Source organism: Salvelinus fontinalis, chromosome 1 (genome assembly GCF_029448725.1).
Source record: "Salvelinus fontinalis isolate EN_2023a chromosome 1, ASM2944872v1, whole genome shotgun sequence".
Lineage (NCBI taxonomy): Eukaryota > Metazoa > Chordata > Actinopteri > Salmoniformes > Salmonidae > Salvelinus > Salvelinus fontinalis.
In genome coordinates this window covers 100359356-100378637 of record NC_074665.1, presented here as the reverse complement: position 1 = coordinate 100378637, position 19282 = coordinate 100359356, and the positions used below count along the sequence as shown (strand labels likewise).

Sequence of the window (19282 nt, the reverse complement as noted above, 5' to 3'; positions counted from 1 at the left end):
GGGAAGATAAGAGAGAAACATAACAAAACAGGCCTATATGGCGGTGCCAAGTCCCAGGTCCCAGTCTGGTCTAGGCCTCTAGTATATTAAAAGGCTAAACACTGAGAGAAGGCAAATATCTAAAATCACTATTTCCTAATCATGGGAATGTAAACTGAGGTAATTGAGGTCAAACGGACATATAGTAGGTACAAAGTGTGTACAGTACACAAGCCCTATTTCCCACTCTTATACATTACACACCATTTCTATCCTCCGTTTCCGCAACCATTTTCCTTTTTTTCCCTTTAAAAAAACAAACACTTTTTTTTAACAATTTTTATATACAACACACATCTCGTACCCAGGACCGATGTGTTATATTCAGCAGGAGAAGCACTAACAGTTTTACTGGTAATGAATGCTTCCGTTGTTTACCTCCCGTGAAGACAGGGGCCCGACATGCATTCATCAAAGTTGGTCTCGCAGTGGGAACCCATGAAGCCTCCAGTACATAAGCACTGGTATCGATTGGGACCATCCACGCAGCTCCCGCCGTTTTGGCACGGGTTCGACGCACACTCGTCAACGCTCAGTTCACACCACGTCCCTGTGAATAAATCACATATATTAACATAGAAAACACATTATATATATTATACCATACAGCACATAGAATATGAACACGTAACAACACAATACATGTTTACTGTGAGTTCTCGATCATGGAAAGAGGTGAAATGGCCTGTTAAATAATTGATTTGAGTTTAGATGCACCTCAGTACATTGAATCAATACAGGGTGAACACTCTCTCGCTTCAATGACTGTTTTTGTAGCAGAAATAGTCACGGTTTTTCAATAATGCCAATAAGACAGAGACGCAAGTGTCGGTGAAGAGAGATGATTGCTTCCATAAAGTTTTGCATGTTTGCATTGTGTGGTACGGCATTACATGATGTACGTTATGTTTGCTGCATTAGGTTGCAGCATATACACTGGATAGAATGTGTATCCTGTGTTACATATTGTTGTTCACCTCACAGTAAAGGTGGCACCAGTCACTGTATAACCACAGGTTTATAGGTGTCTTCACCCCTGCAGTAATACATCTTCCACCACACTGTTGCCATCACCTGATTAGACAGTCAGAGGAACAGTCCTCACGACCTGTCTTCACTTGGGTGAATCTAATTGTGAAAACACATTATCACTGTCTAATACAGTTGCTGTCAGGTGGAAATCCCATTAACAACTGCACACAGCCATACAGTACCACAACTGGGATCAAATACTATTTGAAATATTATTAAATACATTATCTGTGCACCATTGTTATTTATTATTACGTGTTTTACTTTTCTATTATTTCTCTACTGTCTTTCTCTCTGTATTGTTGTTGTTGGGTAGGGCCTGTAAGTAAGTATTTCACTGTTAGTCCACCTGTTGTTAACGAAGCATGTGACAAATACGATTTGATTTGATTGAGCTTGCCTGGAGCAACGAAACGAATATCATAACCGCAAAACTGCAAACCCTGCCCATCTGGCACTCCCAAACCCCACCCACCCTGCACTCTCAAACCCCGCCCATCTGGTACTCCCAAACCCCGCCCATCTGGCACTCCCAAACCACGCCCACCCTGCACTCCCAAACCCCGCCCATCTGGTACTCCCAAACCCCGCCCATCTGGCACTCCCAAACCCCGCCCACCCGGCACTCCCAAACCCCGCCCACCCGGCACTCCCAAACCCCGCCCACCCGGCACTCCCAAACCCCGCCCACCCGGCACTCCCAAACCCCGCCCACCCGGCACTCCCAAACCCCGCCCACCCGGCACTCCCAAACCCCGCCCATCCGGCACTCCCAAACCCCGCCCACCCTGCACTCCCAAACCCCGCCCATCTGGTACTCCCAAACCCCGCCCACCCGGCACTCCCAAACCCCGCCCACCTGGCACTCCCAAACCCCGCCCACCTGGCACTCCCAAACCCCGCCCACCCGGCACTCCCAAACCCCGCCCATCTGGCACTCCCAAACCCCACCCACCTGGCACTCCCAAACCCCGCCCACCTGGCACTCCCAAACCCCGCCCACCTGGCACTCCCAAACCCCGCACACCTGGCACTACCAAACTCCGCCCACCCGGCACTCCCAAACCCCGCCCATCTGGCACTCCCAAACCCCGCCCATCTGGCACTCCCAAACCCTGCCCACCCAGCACTCCCAAACCCCACCCATCTGGCACTCCCAAACCCCGCCCATCTGGCACTCCCAAACCCCGCCCATCTGGCACTCCCAAACCCCGCCCATCTGGCACTCCCAAACCCCGCCCACCTGGCACTCCCAAACCCCGCACACCTGGCACTCCCAAACCCTGCCCATCTGGCACTCCCGGAACACTATAAGTATTTTAAAGACTTCAAATAGTACTTGAACCCAGGTATGTCCAGTATATAAGAAAAACGTATGGCCCTGCTTTACTCTAGCAAGAGGTGGAGAATATAGATCACCATTCAACAATGTGCTGCTGACTAGAGAATCTATACTGTAGCATTGTGCTGATGTCATCTATATTATCACTCAGGCAGCATGCTAATGATGGGTGAATAAAGGGTATGTTGACCCAAATAACAACGGTCTCAATAGATGGATTATCAAGGGGGGTCCCTGGTCTGTAGTAAATAACACCGGTCTCTATAGATGGATTATCAAGGAGGGTCCCTGGTCTGTAGTAAATAACACCGGTCTCAATAGATGGATTATCAAGGGGGGTCCCTGGTCTGTAGTAAATAACACCGGTCTCAATAGATGGATTATCAAGGAGGGTCCCTGGTCTATAGAAAATAACAACATGTCCCGTGTGGCTCAGTTCGTAGAGCATGGCGCTTGCAACGCCAGGGTTGTGGGTTCAATTCCCACAGGGGGACCAGGGTTCAATTCCCATGGGGGGACCAGGATGAATATGTATGAACTTTCCAATTTGTAAGTCGCTCTGGATAAGAGCGTCTGCTAAATGACTTAAATGTAAATGTAACAACGGTCTCTATATATGGATTATCTATTACCTGAATGACTCACTGGGCTAATGTAGGACCTGAATGACTCACTGGGCTAATCTAGGACCTGAATGACTCACTGGGCTAATCTTTGACCTGAATGACTCACTGGGCTAATCTAGGACCTGAATGACTCACTGGGCTAATCTAGGACCTGAATGACTCACTGGGCTAATCTAGGACCTGAATGACTCACTGGGCTAATGTAGGACCTGAATGACTCACTGGGCTAATCTAGGACCTGAATGACTTACTGGGCTAATCTAGGACCTGAATGACTCACTGGGCTAATCTAGGACCTGGAACATGTCAGGACTATATGAATATATCATGGACTACGTACAAATGGCACCCTATTCTCTATATAGTGCACTACTTTTGCCAGGGCCCAATAAAAAGTAGTGCACTATATACAGTGTGTTCAGAAAATAATCACCCCCCTGGGTTTATTCCACAGTTACAGCCTGAATTCCAAATGGATAAAAAAGATATGTAATTCTCAGCCATCTACAAACAATACTCCATAAAGACAAAGTGAAAACACGTTTTTAGACATTTTTGCAAATGGATTGAAAATGAAATACAGAAATATCTCATTTACATAAGTATTCACACACCTTAGTCAATCATTTGTAGAAGCACCTTTGGCAGTAATTACAGCTGAATGTCTGTCTAGGTGAGTCTCTAAAATATTTCCACAGCTGGATTGTGCAACATTTGCCCATTATTCTTTTCAAAATTCTACAGGCTCTGTCAAATTCATTGTTGATCATTGTCAGACACCCATTTTCAGGTCTTGCCATGGATTTTCAAGCCGATTTAAGTCAAAACTGTAACTCGGCCACTCAGGAACATTCACTGTCTTCTTGGTTAGCAACTCCAGTGTAGATTTGACCTTGTGTTTTAGATTTTTATCCTACTGAAAGGTGAATTCATCTCCCAGTGTTTGGTGGATAGCAGACTGAAACAGGTTTCCCTCTAGGATGTTGCCTGTTCTTAGCTCCATTCCGTTTCTTTTTTATCCTGAACAACTCCCCAGTCCTTAACGATTACAAGCATACCCATAACATGATGCAGCCACCACTATGCTTGAACATATGGAGAGTGGTACTCAGTAATGTGTTGTATTGATTTGACCCAAACATAACTTTGTATTTTGGACAAAAAGTGAATTGCTTTGCCATATTTTTTGCAGAATTACATTAGTGCCTTGTTGCAAACAGGATGTATGTTTTGGAATATTTTTAATCTGTACAGGTTTCCTTCTTTCCACTCTGTCAATTAGGTTAGTATTGTGGAGTAACTACAATGTTGTTGATCCATCCACAGTTGTCTCCCATCACAGCCATTAAATGCTGTAACTGTTTTAAAAAGTTACCATTGGCTTCATGGTGAAATCCCTGAGCGGATTCCTTCCTGTCCTGCAACTGAGTTAGGAAGGACGACTGTATCTTTGTAGTGACTGGGTGTATTGATACACTACTCAAAGTGTGATTAATAACTTCACCATGCTCAAAAGGATATTCAATCTGTGCTTTTATTTACCCATCTACCAATAGGTGCCCTTCTTTGTGAGGCAATGGAAAACTTCCCTGGTCTTTGTGTTTGAATCTGTGTTTGAATCTGTGTTTGACAGCACACAGCAGGACAGCACACATCAGGACTGTACACAGCAGGACAGCACACAGCAGGACAGCACACAGCAGGACTGCACACAGAAGGACAGCACACAGCAGGACTGCACACAGCAGGACTGCACACAGAAGGACAGCACACAGCAGGACTGCACACAGCAGGACTGTACACAGCAGGACAGCACACAGCAGGACAGCACACAGCAGGACTGCACACAGAAGGACAGCACACAGCAGGACTGCACACAGCAGGACTGTACACAGCAGGACGGCACACAGCAGGACTGCACACAGCAGGACTGTACACAGCAGGACGGAACACAGCAGGACGGCACACAGCAGGACGGCACACAGAAGGACGGCACACAGCAGGACGGCACACAGCAGGACGGCACACAGCAGGACGGCACACAGCAGGACGGCACACAGCAGGACTGTACACAGCACACAGCAGGACGGCACACAGCAGGGCGGTACACAGCAGGACGGTACACAGCAGGACGGCACACAGCACACAGCAGGACGGCACACAGCAGGGCGGTACACAGCAGGACGGAACACAGCAGGACGGCACACAGCAGGACGGAACACAGCACACAGCAGGACGGCACACAGCAGGACGGAACACAGCAGGACGGCACACAGCAGGACGGCACACAGCACACAGCAGGACGGCACACAGCAGGACGGCACACAGCAGGACGGTACACAGCAGGACGGCACACAGCAGGACGGCACACAGCAGGACGGCACACAGCAGGACGGCACACAGCAGGACAGTACACAGCAGGACGGCACACAGCAGGACGGCACACAGCAGGACAGCACACAGCAGGACAGCACACAGCAGGACGGAACACAGCAGGACAGCACACAGCAGGACAGTACACAGCAGGACAGCACACAGCAGGACAGCAGCACAAAATGTTCAGTCAGAAAATATTGTTTCTCTCTTTCTCTGTCTAATGAATGGGCATTAGGCTACAACCTAAAACATTGTTATTTATATTTTTATAGCGTACACTCCATCCTCCAGCGATTTTTGTATACTTTTACTGTTAAAAATCACACGCATAAATACAGTAAAGTACACACACTAAAGGGTAAAAAAATATGTTTTGAGCAAAAAACTGCTAGCTTCAAGGAGTAGGTCTGATGGGAATCCGTGATGTCATCGGCCTCCCCCGTGCTTGAAGAACAACTAAGGAGCAATAGAGAACAAAACAGGAAGCTCCCCCCCACCTTTCTGTACTATGTCATGACTTACCTGGACAACCTATTGAGATGTGTTTTTTGTCATGTAAATCAGCTGTTACATGAAGTAAAAAGTAGACTGGAGTGTCACTAACTATCATAACAGATGGTCATTAACCTATCCTTCTACTAGCTCTATCATACCAGATGGTCATTAACCTATCCTTCTACTAGCTCTATCATAACAGATGGTCATTAACCTATCCTTCTACTAGCTCTATCATACCAGATGGTCATTAACCTATCCTTCTACTAGCTCTATCATACCAGATGGTCATTAACCTATCCTTCTACTAGCTCTATCATACCAGATGGTCATTAACCTATCCTTCTACTAGCTCTATCATACCAGATGGTCATTAACCTATCCTTCTACTAGCTCTATCATAAAAGCTTTAACACATGTTCAAGTTATGAGCAGCAGTTTATTTCCCAAATATTCTAGTTCACGAAGGTGTTGTCCTAAAGTTGTTGGGGCTTCAAAAACAACCAGAATGAAAGTGTATAGCCTAAGCCAGCGTCTGAATCTAGTTACCTACCCCAGCCCTAAGCCTAGGCACAGGATATTCTCCATCACAGCTTCATAAGAGATAGAACAAACAATATTATTGATTATTCTGAGGCAAATAAAGCAATATTATCCAGTTCTGAAAACTGTAGACTGCCTCTATCCAGCTCGTGATGTAGTCCTATAACCTAGCTCACTACAGTAAGACAGCCTGTTCCTCATCATGATGTAGTCCTATAACCTAGCTCACTACGTTAAGACAGCCTGTTCCTCATCATGATGTAGTCCTATAACCTAGCTCACTACGTTAAGACAGTCTGTTCCTCATCATGATGTAGTCCTATAACCTAGCTCACTACAGTAAGACAGCCTGTTCCTCATCATGATGTAGTCCTATAACCTAGCTCACTACAGTAAGACAGCCTGTTCCTCATCATGATGTAGTCCTATAACCTAGCTCACTACAGTAAGACAGCCTGTTCCTCATCATGATGTAGTCCTATAACCTAGCTCACTACGTTAAGACAGTCTGTTCCTCATCATGATGTAGTCCTATAACCTAGCTCACTAAGTTAAGACAGTCTGTTCCTCATCATGATGTAGTCCTATGACCTAGCTCACTACTTTAAGACAGCCTGTTCCTCATCATGATGCAGTCCTATAACCTAGCTCACTACGTTAAGACAGTCTGTTCCTCATCATGATGTAGTCCTATAACCTAGCTCACTACAGTAAGACAGCCTGTTCCTCATCACGATGTAGTCCTATAACCTAGCTCACTATGTTAAGACAGCCTGTTCCTCATCATGATGTAGTCCTATAACCTAGCTCACTACAGTAAGACAGCCTGTTCCTCATCATGATGTAGTCCTATAACCTAGCTCACTACGTTAAGACAGCCTGTTCCTCATCATGATGTAGTCCTATAACCTAGCTCACTACGTTAAGACAGCCTGTTCCTCATCATGATGTAGTCCTATAACCTAGCTCACTATGTTAAGACAGCCTGTTCCTCATCATGATGTAGTCCTATAACCTAGCTCACTACAGTAAGACAGCCTGTTCCTCATCATGATGTAGTCCTATAACCTAGCTCACTATGTTAAGACAGTCTGTTCCTCATCATGATGTAGTCCTATAACCTAGCTCACTACGTTAAGACAGCCTGTTCCTCATCATGATGTAGTCCTATAACCTAGCTCACTACAGTAAGACAGCCTGTTCCTCATCATGATGTAGTCCTATAACCTAGCTCACTACGTTAAGACAGCCTGTTCCTCATCATGATGTAGTCCTACAACCTAGCTCACTACAGTAAGACAGCCTGTTCCTCATCATGATGTAGTCCTATAACCTAGCTCACTACAGTAAGACATTTTCACTTAGGGGTGTACTCACTTTTGTTGCCAGTGTTTTAGACATTAATGGCTGTGTGTTGACTTATTTTGAGGGGACAGCAAATTTACACTGTTATACAAGCTGTACACTCACTACTTTACATTGTAGCAAAGTGTAATTTCTTCAGTGTTGTCACATGAAAAGATATACTCAAATATTTACAAAAATGTGAGGGGTGTACTCACTTTTGTGATATACTGTATATCAAAAGGGGGCGATAGTATCTTATATCACAATGTTTAATCGGTACATAATCACAATAGGACAAATGTTGACATGTCCCAACCCTACTAAATAGGGAATAGAGTGTCATCTGGCTCTGGTCAAATTTCAATTAATCCATGCTTAAAGGGTCAATCCGCAGTTGAAACAATCACAAAACATGTCCTTGCCCCAGTTTGGGTTAAAAACTGAAGGATGGGGCTGGAGAAATGCACCCTATTACCTCCTGTTATAAAACTGTTCTTGTGAATAACCTCACAGCTCTGTTTTGCTGACTAAATCTCTTTTGTTTGTCTTTTGCAGAAGGCTGACATAAATTAATAAATGAATGAATGTGAATAATGTAGATAATTAACATGTTGTAATTGAACCGTCTCAATATGCTCATTCAGAGCAGCCAGTGACAATTCCCTCCATATTGACCTGCTAGTTCAGTCTTAATGACTTCGCCTGCGTCCCAAAATGTCACACTATTCCCTATATAGTGCACTTCTTCAAAAGTAGTGTACTATATAGGGAATAACATGACATTTTGGACGAGTCCTTTATTTCTGCTTCAGCAAGCCTTCTATAAACACAATGAGATATTCCTGCTACTTTACTGACCACACATACAACTTGTGTTTAAATCAAATTACAGCTGAAAATATGTTATTGTAAATTAAAAACAAGCTTTACAGTAAATGAGCTGATACAGTAAATAAAACTCAGAGGGTATTTGTAGGTTCAGCCTTGTTTTGTTAGATGTAATCACATGTTAATGACTGGGTGATTGTGTATTGAACAAATCCATGAACAACAATTTCCTCCTTAAATTCCATTTAAGAATAAATCCAAACATGGTGGTCTTGTAATTATAGTCAACTATATAATGAAAGCAATACATACACTGAGCAAAAATATAAACGCAACATGCAACAATTTCAAAGATTTTACTGAGTCCCAGTTCATATGAGGAAATCAGTCAATGTCCTTATATGATAAATGTATTACAGTAAGACAACTTCCATACTCAAATAAATGCAATAAAGTTAGGCCCTAATCTAGGCATTGCACATGACTGGGAATACAGATATGCATCTGCTGGTGACAGATACTTTACCTTTAAAAACATTAGAGGTGTGGATCAGAAAACCAGTCCGTATCTGGTGTGACCACCACTTGCCTCATTCACACATCTTTCACAAAGGGTTGATCAGGTTGTTGATTGTGGCCTGTGGAATGTTGTCCCACTCCTCTTTAATGATTGTGAAAAGTTGCAGGATATTGGTGGGAACTGGAACACGCTGTCGTACCCCGTCAATCCAGAGCATTCCAAACATGCTCAATGGGTGACATTTCTGGTGAGTATGCAGGGCATGGAACAACTGGGACATGTTCAGAACCAGGATCTGTGTACAGATCCTTGCGACATGGGGCCATGCATTATCATGCTGAACATGAGGTGATGGCAGCGGATGAATGGCATGACAATGGGCATTAGGAGGTGAGCATTTGCCCACTGAAGTCAGTCACGACACCGAACTGCAGTCAGGTCAAGACCTTGGTGAGTATGACGAGCATGCAGATGAGCTTCCCTGAGACTTTTTTCTAACAGTTTGTGCAGAAATTCTTTGGTTGTGCAAACCCACAGTTTCATCAGCTTTCCAGGGGGCTGGTCTCAGATGATCCCGCAGGTGGAGAAGCCGAATGTGGAGGTCCTGGGCTGGTGTGGTTACACGTGGTCTGTGGTTGTAAGGCCGGTTGGACGTACTGCCAAATTCTCTAAAACGACTTGAGGCGGCTTATGGTAGAGAAAGTGACTTTTGTTAGTTATGCCTTCTGCTTGAGTGACATTATTTAGTTTTCTTGCATTTCTTAATTTCAGTTTTATCAGTAGGTCTAATAATAAGGACAGTTCTACTACACAATAGACTTGTCTGTAGTTATGTTATTTTACAACTTGAGGAAGTACATTTTCTCCTGTAGGTATGTATTAACTTGAAGAAGTACCTTTTCTCCTGTAGGTATGTCACGTTCCTGACCTGTTTTCCTTTGTTTTGTATTCATTTTAGTTGGTCAGGGTGTGAGTTGGGTGGGTTTGTCTATGTTTGTATTTCTATGTGGGGTTTTGTGTTCGGCCTGGTATGATTCTCAATTAGAGACAGGTGTGTATTGTTTGTCTCTAATTGAGAGTCATACAAAGGCAGCCAGGGTTTCACTGGTGTTTTGTGGGTGTTTGTTTCCTGTGTCAGTGTTTGGACCACACCGGACTGTTTAAGGTTAGTCACGTTTGTTATTTTGTAGGTTTAAGTGTTTTCTTGTTGTTTCATTAAATCATGAACACTTACCTCTCCGCATCTTGGTCCTATCCATGCTCCTCCTCGTTTGAGGAGGAGAACAACATTGACTGCCTTAACAAGGTATGTATTAATTTGAGGCAGTACCTTTTCTCCTGTAGGTATGTATTAATTTGAGGCAGTACATTTTCTCCTGTAGGTATGTATTAATTTGAGGAAGTACCTTTTCTCCTGTAGGTATGTATTAATTTGAGGAAGTACCTTTTCTCCTGTAGGTATGTATTAATTTGAGGAAGTACCTTTTCTCCTGTAGGTGTGTATTAATTTGAGGAAGTACCTTTTCTCCTGTAGGTATGTATTAATTTGAGGAAGTACCTTTTCTCCTGCACACTACTGTGCATGTAATTCTCCATCGTCCTGTTCTCAGCAGGCATTCACAACCTATTTCCTTCTTTCTCTGAATAGAATAGAACAATTATGTGGATTTAAAAAGTTCCAGCTGCGAGAGGTAATTGAGGATAGAAGCTGGACGATTATTATTTAATGTCTCTCTCTTGTTTCTCTCAGATGGATTCTCCTGTAAGAGCCTTTAAGAAGGTTAACATTGGGATGAAACCTAACAGCTTTTTAATCTGTCTCCTGTATTGCTCTTTATTTTTCACAAAGCCAGGTGTCAAGATGTATTAATCATCTTCTCCCTAGACCCTTGTTAAGGAAGTGCACGTTTAGAGGCTCTTTATAGTTAATATACGTTTGGAACAATTCCATACATGTTGACATAATCAGGCTGTGTTTTATGGTAGTGTGTGTGCATCATAGTTTTGATGTCTTCACTATTGTTCTACAATGTAGAAAAGAGTAAAAAATAAAAACCCTGGATTGAGTAGATGTGTCAAAACTTTTGACTGCTACTGTACATACTAAACAAAAATATAAACGCAACATGTAGGTCCCATGTTTCATGAGATGAAATGAAACGTTCCATACGCACTAAAAGTTGTCTACATCCCTGTCAGTGAGCATTTCTCATTTGCCAAGACAATCAAGAAGCTGAGTAAACAGCATGTTCATTACACAAGTGCACCTTGTGCTAAGGACAATAAAAGGCCACTCCTAAATGTGCAGTTTTGTGCCACAGATGCCTCAATTGTGAGGGAGTGCGCAATTGGCATGCTGTTGCCAGAGAATTGAATGTTAATATCTCTACCATAAGCTGCCTCCAACTTAATTTTAGAGAATATGGCAGTATGTCCACCTGGCCTCACGACCACAAGTAATCACACCAGCCCAGGACCTCCACATCTGGCGTCTTCACCTGCGGGATCATCTGAGACCAGCCACCTGGACAAACTGTGGTTTGCACAAGCAAATAATTATTTAATCAGTGCTGGTGGTAAGATATTCCATGCAGGAATGTTTTGGGGATTGCATGGGGACATAATTATCAACCAGACCTTGAATAGTGTTTTAAAATCAGACTTCTGTTTTAGTTTTGTGAGACAGAAATGCACTTTTTACCTTACGTATAATAAGAATTCGATCCTTTTGACAAAATAAAACATAAATAGCATACCAAATCTAAGATCCCTCGTTGCCTATTTATCACAATGTGGATGATTCACCTAAATAAGATTCCAAACATGTTTTAGTTTGAGCATGATATTGCTCATATGTGCAATTTCCTACTGATAACCAAATTCATTACATCAACATATTTCAGACGCTTGCATGTATTCTGAAAACTTCACCATTTATTCTCCCATAAATCTGTATTCAAATGAATGTAAAAGCCCCTTGCTATAACACCTGACGACTTTATTTTCATGTCAACCGTTGAAACGAGTTGGAATGAATGTTGACATCCCATTTGGAGAGGGGCTTTGCCTTCCCTGATGGATGAAGCGAAGCAATATGAGAATAAATTTGATAATAGCATCAAAGTGACACAATGAGTTACAGTATTTCACTGGCGGGAGCAGATGACACACTATAGCAGCTGCATAAAAACACATTTTCAATTTACAAATCATTATGTGCCTAGATCAAGCCCCCGAGCAGCCAATTCAACCACTAGACCGAAGCCATATTAACGTTTTGCCAAATCCTTCTCGTTTTCCTTACACTCTTTCATCTCCTATTTTTCTTCCATTCTTTCCTCTTTTCTCTCTATTTTTACTTACACACTTTTTTGTTCCCTCTCTTCTCTTGAAAAAGTTCTGTTACATGTCTTATTAGAGCAAATATTTCTTTGGAAGCTGAAGTCGGTTGGTTGAACCAATCCAAAATATATCCTCTGGCCCTGCTCCCTGGGGCAGACACTGTCTGTTTCCTCAGACCAGCTTAGAGGGAAGGGGTGAAAGTAATGACTTGTACAATGGTTGCATCCAAAATGGCACCCTATTCCCTATATAGTGTAATACTTTGGACCAGGGCCCTGGTCAAAAGTAGTGCACCGTACAGGGAATACAGGGTTATTTGGGAAGCAGCCGAGGCTGAGCGCATAGGGGCCTAAGGAGAAAAGAAGCATCTTCAGTTGGGAATTGGGCCATGCGCGTCAGGCTCTTCTGTTGCTCTCAAGAGTGGCAATACCTCCGAGAGTTCCCCCCTCCACCCTCCCCTGTTTCCACTGGAAAAGGATAAATTGATGATACAGTGAAGAAGACAAATGAAATTAATCTTCCAACCAGCTGACAGGAAGCAGGATTAGATTGGTCCTCTAACAAAAAAATCTCACTATAGGTGTCTTGTGTGTAAAACATGTCCTAACTGGATGGTAGCAGAGCAAAACAACAATAGTGTGGTGAAACTAAAGAGCCCTAATGAAACAACAGACCAACATAATGTAGTGGTGAAACTAAAGAGCCCTAATGAAACAACAGACCAACAGAATGTAGTGGTGAAATTAAAGAGTCTAATGAAATAACAGACCAACAGAATGTAGTGGTGAAATTAAAGAGCCCTAATGACACAACAGACCAACAGACTGTAGTGGTGAAATTAAAGAGTCTAATGAAATAACAGACCAACAGAATGTAGTGGTGAAACTAAAGAGCCCTAATGAAACAACAGACCAACAGAATGTAGTGGTGAAATTAAAGAGTCTAATGAAACAACAGACCAACAGAATGTAGTGGTGAAACTAAAGAGCCTAATGAAACAAATGACCAACAGAATGTAGTGGTGAAACTAAAGAGTCTAATGAAACAACAGACCAACATAATATAGTGGTGAAACTAAAGAGTCTAATGAAATAACAGAATGTAGTGGTGAAATTAAAGAGCCCTAATGAAATAACAGACCAACATAATGTAGTGGTGAAACTAAAGAGCCCTAATGAAATAACAGACCAACATAATGTAGTGGTGAAATTAAAGAGCCCTAATGAAATAACAGACCAACATAATGTAGTGGTGAAACTAAAGAGCCCTAATGAAATAACAGACCAACATAATGTAGTGGTGAAACTAAAGAGCCCTAATGAAATAACAGACCAACATAATGTAGTGGTGAAACTAAAGAGCCTAATGAAACAAATGACCAACAGAATGTAGTGGTGAAACTAAAGAGGCTAATGGAAACAACAGACCAACAGAATGTAGTGGTGAAACTAAAGAGTCTAATGAAATAACAGACCAACATAATATAGTGGTGAAATTAAAGAGTCTAATGAAACAACAGACCAACAGAATGTAGTGGTGAAACTAAAGAGCCCTAATGAAACAACAGAATGTAGTGGTGAAACTAAAGAGTCTAATGAAACAACAGACCAACAGAATGTAGTGGTGAAATTAAAGAGTCTAATGAAATAACAGAATGTAGTGGTGAAATTAAAGAGCCCTAATGAAATAACAGACCAACATAATGTAGTGGTGAAACTAAAGAGCCTAATGAAATAACAGACCAACATAATGTAGTGGTGAAACTAAAGAGCCCTAATGAAATAACAGACCAACATAATGTAGTGGTGAAATTAAAGAGTCTAATGAAACAACAGACCAACAGAATGTAGTGGTGAAATTAAAGAGTCTAATGAAACAACAGACCAACAGAATGTAGTGGTGAAATTAAAGAGTCTAATGAAACAACAGACCAACATAATGTAGTGGTGAAATTAAAGAGTCTAATGAAATAACAGACCAACATAATGTAGTGGTGAAATTAAAGAGTCTAATGAAACAACAGACCAACAGAATGTAGTGGTGAAATTAAAGAGTCTAATGAAACAACAGACCAACATAATGTAGTGGTGAAATTAAAGAGTCTAATGAAATAACAGACCAACATAATGTAGTGGTGAAATTAAAGAGTCTAATGAAACAACAGACCAACAGAATGTAGTGGTGAAATTAAAGAGTCTAATGAAACAACAGACCAACAGAATGTAGACACAGTTGAAGACAGGTTACCTTTAGATTAAAACAAGTACTGTGGATTTATCTCCTGTTATCACTCTTGAAACATTATATCAAAGGGAACTGTGCTGTGTGTACAATACGATTAATTAAAATGATCACCCATTGTGCTGCAGACAGTTTCTTTTTGAGGTTTGTTTGAGCCAGTTCCAGTGTCAGACTATCATGAAGCCGCCAGCTAGTCCCACCATGGTCCTGATATCATGAAGCAGCCAGCAAGTCCCACCACGGCCCTTATATCATGAAGCAGCCAGCTAGACCCACCACAGTCCTGATATCATGAAGCAGCCATCTAGACCCACCACGGTCCTGATATCATGAAGCAGCCATCTAGACCCACCACGGTCCTGATATCATGAAGCAGCCATCTAGACCCACCACAGTCCTGATATCATGAAGCAGCCATCTAGACCCACCACAGTCCTGATATCATGAAGCAGCCATCTAGACCCACCACGGTCCTGATAGCATGAAGCAGCCATCTAGACCCACCACGGTCCTGATATCATGAAGCAGCCATCTAGACCCACCACAGTCCTGATATCATGAAGCAGCCATCTAGACCCACCACAGTCCTGATATCATGAAGCAGCCATCTAGACCCACCACGGTCCTGATAGCATGAAGCAGCCATCTAGACCCACCACGGTCCTGATATCATGAAGCAGCCATCTAGACCCACCACAGTCCTGATATCATGAAGCAGCCATCTAGACCCACCACGGTCCTGATATCATGAAGCAGCCATCTAGACCCACCACGGTCCTGATAAGCTGTAGCCCTCACATTGATCTCTTTGTCACCGAGGGGTAAAGGAGTCCTACGGTGGCCCTAACAGGGAAAGTAGCTTTTAGAATATGGTGACAGCAGGGTTAAAATGAAATAATCTTTACCTGCGTTTCCAGGGCGACAGACACACTTGAAGCCTCCAGGTTTGTTGATACAGACGGCCTCGTGAAGGCAAGGTGAAACTTCACACTCATTAATATCCAGGTCACACAGGGTGCCAAAATATCCAGCTGGGCAATTACAGTGGAACCTAGACAGTAACAAGAACAACTATTAGTGATGGGATGACAATGATTATAGGAAGCTGAAAAGTTCAGGCAGTATTAAAAAGAAGAACAACATTTAGAGGTGGAAGGACAATTATTATACTACTGTATTTCACTAGATTCCCAGGAACATAACACCCATAGGATGAATGACCAATCACAACACCCATAGGATGACCAATCACAACACCCATAGGATGAATGACCAATCACAACACCCATAGGTTGAATGACCAATCACAACACCCATAGGATGAATGACCAATCACAACACCCATAGGATGAATGACCAATCACAACACCCATAGGATGAATGACCAATCACAACACCCATAGGATGAATGACCAATCACAACACCCATAGGATGAATGACCAATCACAACACCCATAGGGTGACCAATCACAACACCCATAGGATGACCAATCACAACACCCATAGGATGACCAAACACAACACCCATAGGATGACCAATCACAACACCCATAGGATGACCAATCACAACACCCATAGGATGACCAATCACAACACCGATAGGATGACCAATCACAACACCCATAGGATGACCAATCACAACACCCATAGGATGACCAATCCCAACACCCATAGGATGACCAATCCCAACACCCATAGGATGACCAATCCCAACACCCATAGGATGACCAATCCCAACACCCATAGGATGACCAATCCCAACACCCATAGGATGACCAATCCCAACACCCATAGGATGACCAATCACAACACCCATAGGATGACCAATCACAACACCCATAAGATGACCAAACACAACACCCATAGGATGACCAATCCCAACACCCATAGGATGACCAATCCCAACACCCATAGGATGACCAATCCCAACACCCATAAGATGACCAATCACAACACCCGTATGATGACCAATCACAACACCCATAGGATGACCAATCACAACACCAATAGGATGACCAAACACAACACCCATAGGATGACCAATCACAGCACCCATAGGATGACCAATCACAACACCCATAGGATGACCAATCACAACACCCATAGGATGACCAAACACAACACCCATAGGATGACCAATCACAACACCAATAGGATGACCAAACACAACACCCATAGGATGACCAATCACAACACCCATAGGATGACCAATCACAACACCCATAGGATGACCAAACACTTACCCAAAATGGCTAGAGAAGATTTTTTAATGTAGCACTCAAGTAAAGAGTGTGTATAATTGATATAAGTGATGTAGCATTCTGTATTAAGTGCCCTAATGTCCATTTGAAATGTTACGGTTGTTTTCATATTGGCATTATTGATAGTAGAAAACACTGCCAACTCCTTTGATGTTTTCTCCATCTACCCTCCTATGACTTGATGCCTGTTTTCTCCATCTACCCTCATATGACTTGATGCCTGTTTTCTCCATCTATCCTCCTATGACTTGATGCCTGTTTTCTCCATCTATCCTCCTATGACTTGATGCCTGTTTTCTCCATCTACCCTCCTATGACTTGATGCCTGTTTTCTCCATCTACCCTCCTATGACTTGATGCCTGTTTTCTCCATCTATCCTCCTATGACTTGATGCCTGTTTTCTCCATCTACCCTCATATGACTTGATGCCTGTTTTCTCCATCTACCCTCCTATGACTTGATGCCTGTTTTCTCCATCTATCCTCCTATGACTTGATGCCTGTTTTCTCCATCTACCCTCCTATGACTTGATGCCTGTTTTCTCCATCTATCCTCCTATGACTTGATGCCTGTTTTCTCCATCTACCCTCCTATGACTTGATGCCTGTTTTCTCCATCTACCCTCCTATGACTTGATGCCTGTTTTCTCCATCTATCCTCATATGACTTGATGCCTGTTTTCTCCATCTATCCTCCTATGACTTGATGCCTGTTTTCTCCATCTACCCTCCATCTACTTGATGCCTGTTTGCTCCATCTATCCTCCTATGACTTGATGCCTGTTTTCTCCATCTATCCTCATATGACTTGATGCCTGTTTGCTCCATCTATCCTCCTATGACTTGATGCCTGTTTTCTCCATCTACCCTCCTATGACTTGATGCCTGTTTTCTCCATCTACCCTCCTATGACTTGATGCCTGTTTTCTCCATCTACTTGATGCCTGTTTTCTCCATCTACCCTCCTATGACTTGATGCCTGTTTTCTCCATCTATCCTCCTATGACTTGATGCCTGTTTTCTCCATCTATCCTCCTATGACTTGATGCCTGTTTTCTCCATCTACCCTCCTATGACTTGATGCCTGTTTTCTCCATCTACCCTCCTATGACGATGCCTGTTTTCTCCATCTACCCTCCTATGACTTGATGCCTGTTTTCTCCATCTACCCTCCATCTACGTGATGCCTGTTTTCTCCATCTACCCTCCTATGACTTGATGCCTGTTTTCTCCATCTACCCTCCTATGACTTGATGCCTGTTTTCTCCATCTATCCTCCTATGACTTGATGCCTGTTTTCTCCATCTACCCTCCATCTACTTGATGCCTGTTTTCTCCATCTACCCTCCTATGACTTGATGCCTGTTTTCTCCATCTACCCTCCATCTACTTGATGCCTGTTTTCTCCATCTATCCTCCTATGACTTGATGCCTGTTTTCTCCATCTATCCTCATATGACTTGATGCCTGTTTTCTCCATCTATCCTCCTATGACTTGATGCCTGTTTTCTCCATCTATCCTCCTATGACTTGATGCCTGTTTTCTCCATCTACCCTCATATGACTTGATGCCTGTTTTCTCCATCTACCCTCATATGACTTGATGCCTGTTTTCTCCATCTACCCTCATATGACTTGATGCCTGTTTTCTCCATCTACCCTCCTATGACTTGATGCGTGTTTTCTCCATCTACCCTCATATGACTTGATGCCTGTTTTCTCCATCTACCCTCATATGACTTGATGCCTGTTTTCTCCATCTACCCTCATATGACTTGATGCCTGTTTTCTCCATCTACCCTCCTATGACTTGATGCCTGTTTTCTCCATCTACCCTCCTATGACTTGATGCCTGTTTTCTCCATCTACCCTCCTATGACTTGATGCCTGTTTTCTCCATCTACCCTCCTATGACTTGATGCCTGTTTTCTCCATCTACCCTCCATCTACTTGATGCCTGTTTGCTCCATCTATCCTCCTATGACTTGATGCCTGTTTTCTCCATCTATCCTCATATGACTTGATGCCTGTTTGCTCCATCTATCCTCCTATGACTTGATGCCTGTTTTCTCCATCTACCCTCCTATGACTTGATGCCTGTTTTCTCCATCTACCCTCCTATGACTTGATGCCTGTTTTCTCCATCTACTTGATGCCTGTTTTCTCCATCTACCCTCCTATGACTTGATGCCTGTTTTCTCCATCTATCCTCCTATGACTTGATGCCTGTTTTCTCCATCTATCCTCCTATGACTTGATGCCTGTTTTCTCCATCTACCCTCCTATGAC

General features: G+C 43.0%; 2 protein-coding genes across 2 annotated transcripts in view; both read right to left on the bottom strand.

Moving 5' to 3' along the window:
* Positions 1 to 19282, bottom strand: part of LOC129862304 (protein eyes shut homolog) — a 344128-nt gene that overhangs the window by 251750 nt on the left and 73096 nt on the right. The window contains exons 6-7 of the mRNA XM_055933847.1: positions 15637 to 15782; positions 418 to 589 (exon numbers count right to left, since the gene is read on the bottom strand). Coding sequence (XP_055789822.1) covers positions 418 to 589; positions 15637 to 15782 — 318 coding nt within the window. The remainder of the gene's footprint in view (positions 1 to 417; positions 590 to 15636; positions 15783 to 19282) is intronic.
* Positions 1141 to 5531, bottom strand: LOC129865457 (keratin-associated protein 4-3-like; the record flags this gene model as incomplete). The annotated part of the gene is made up of 5 exons (XM_055938276.1): positions 1141 to 1167; positions 1658 to 2074; positions 4841 to 5104; positions 5173 to 5272; positions 5332 to 5531. Coding segments are annotated over 5 exons (1008 nt in total), but the record flags the coding sequence as incomplete, so codon positions are not given.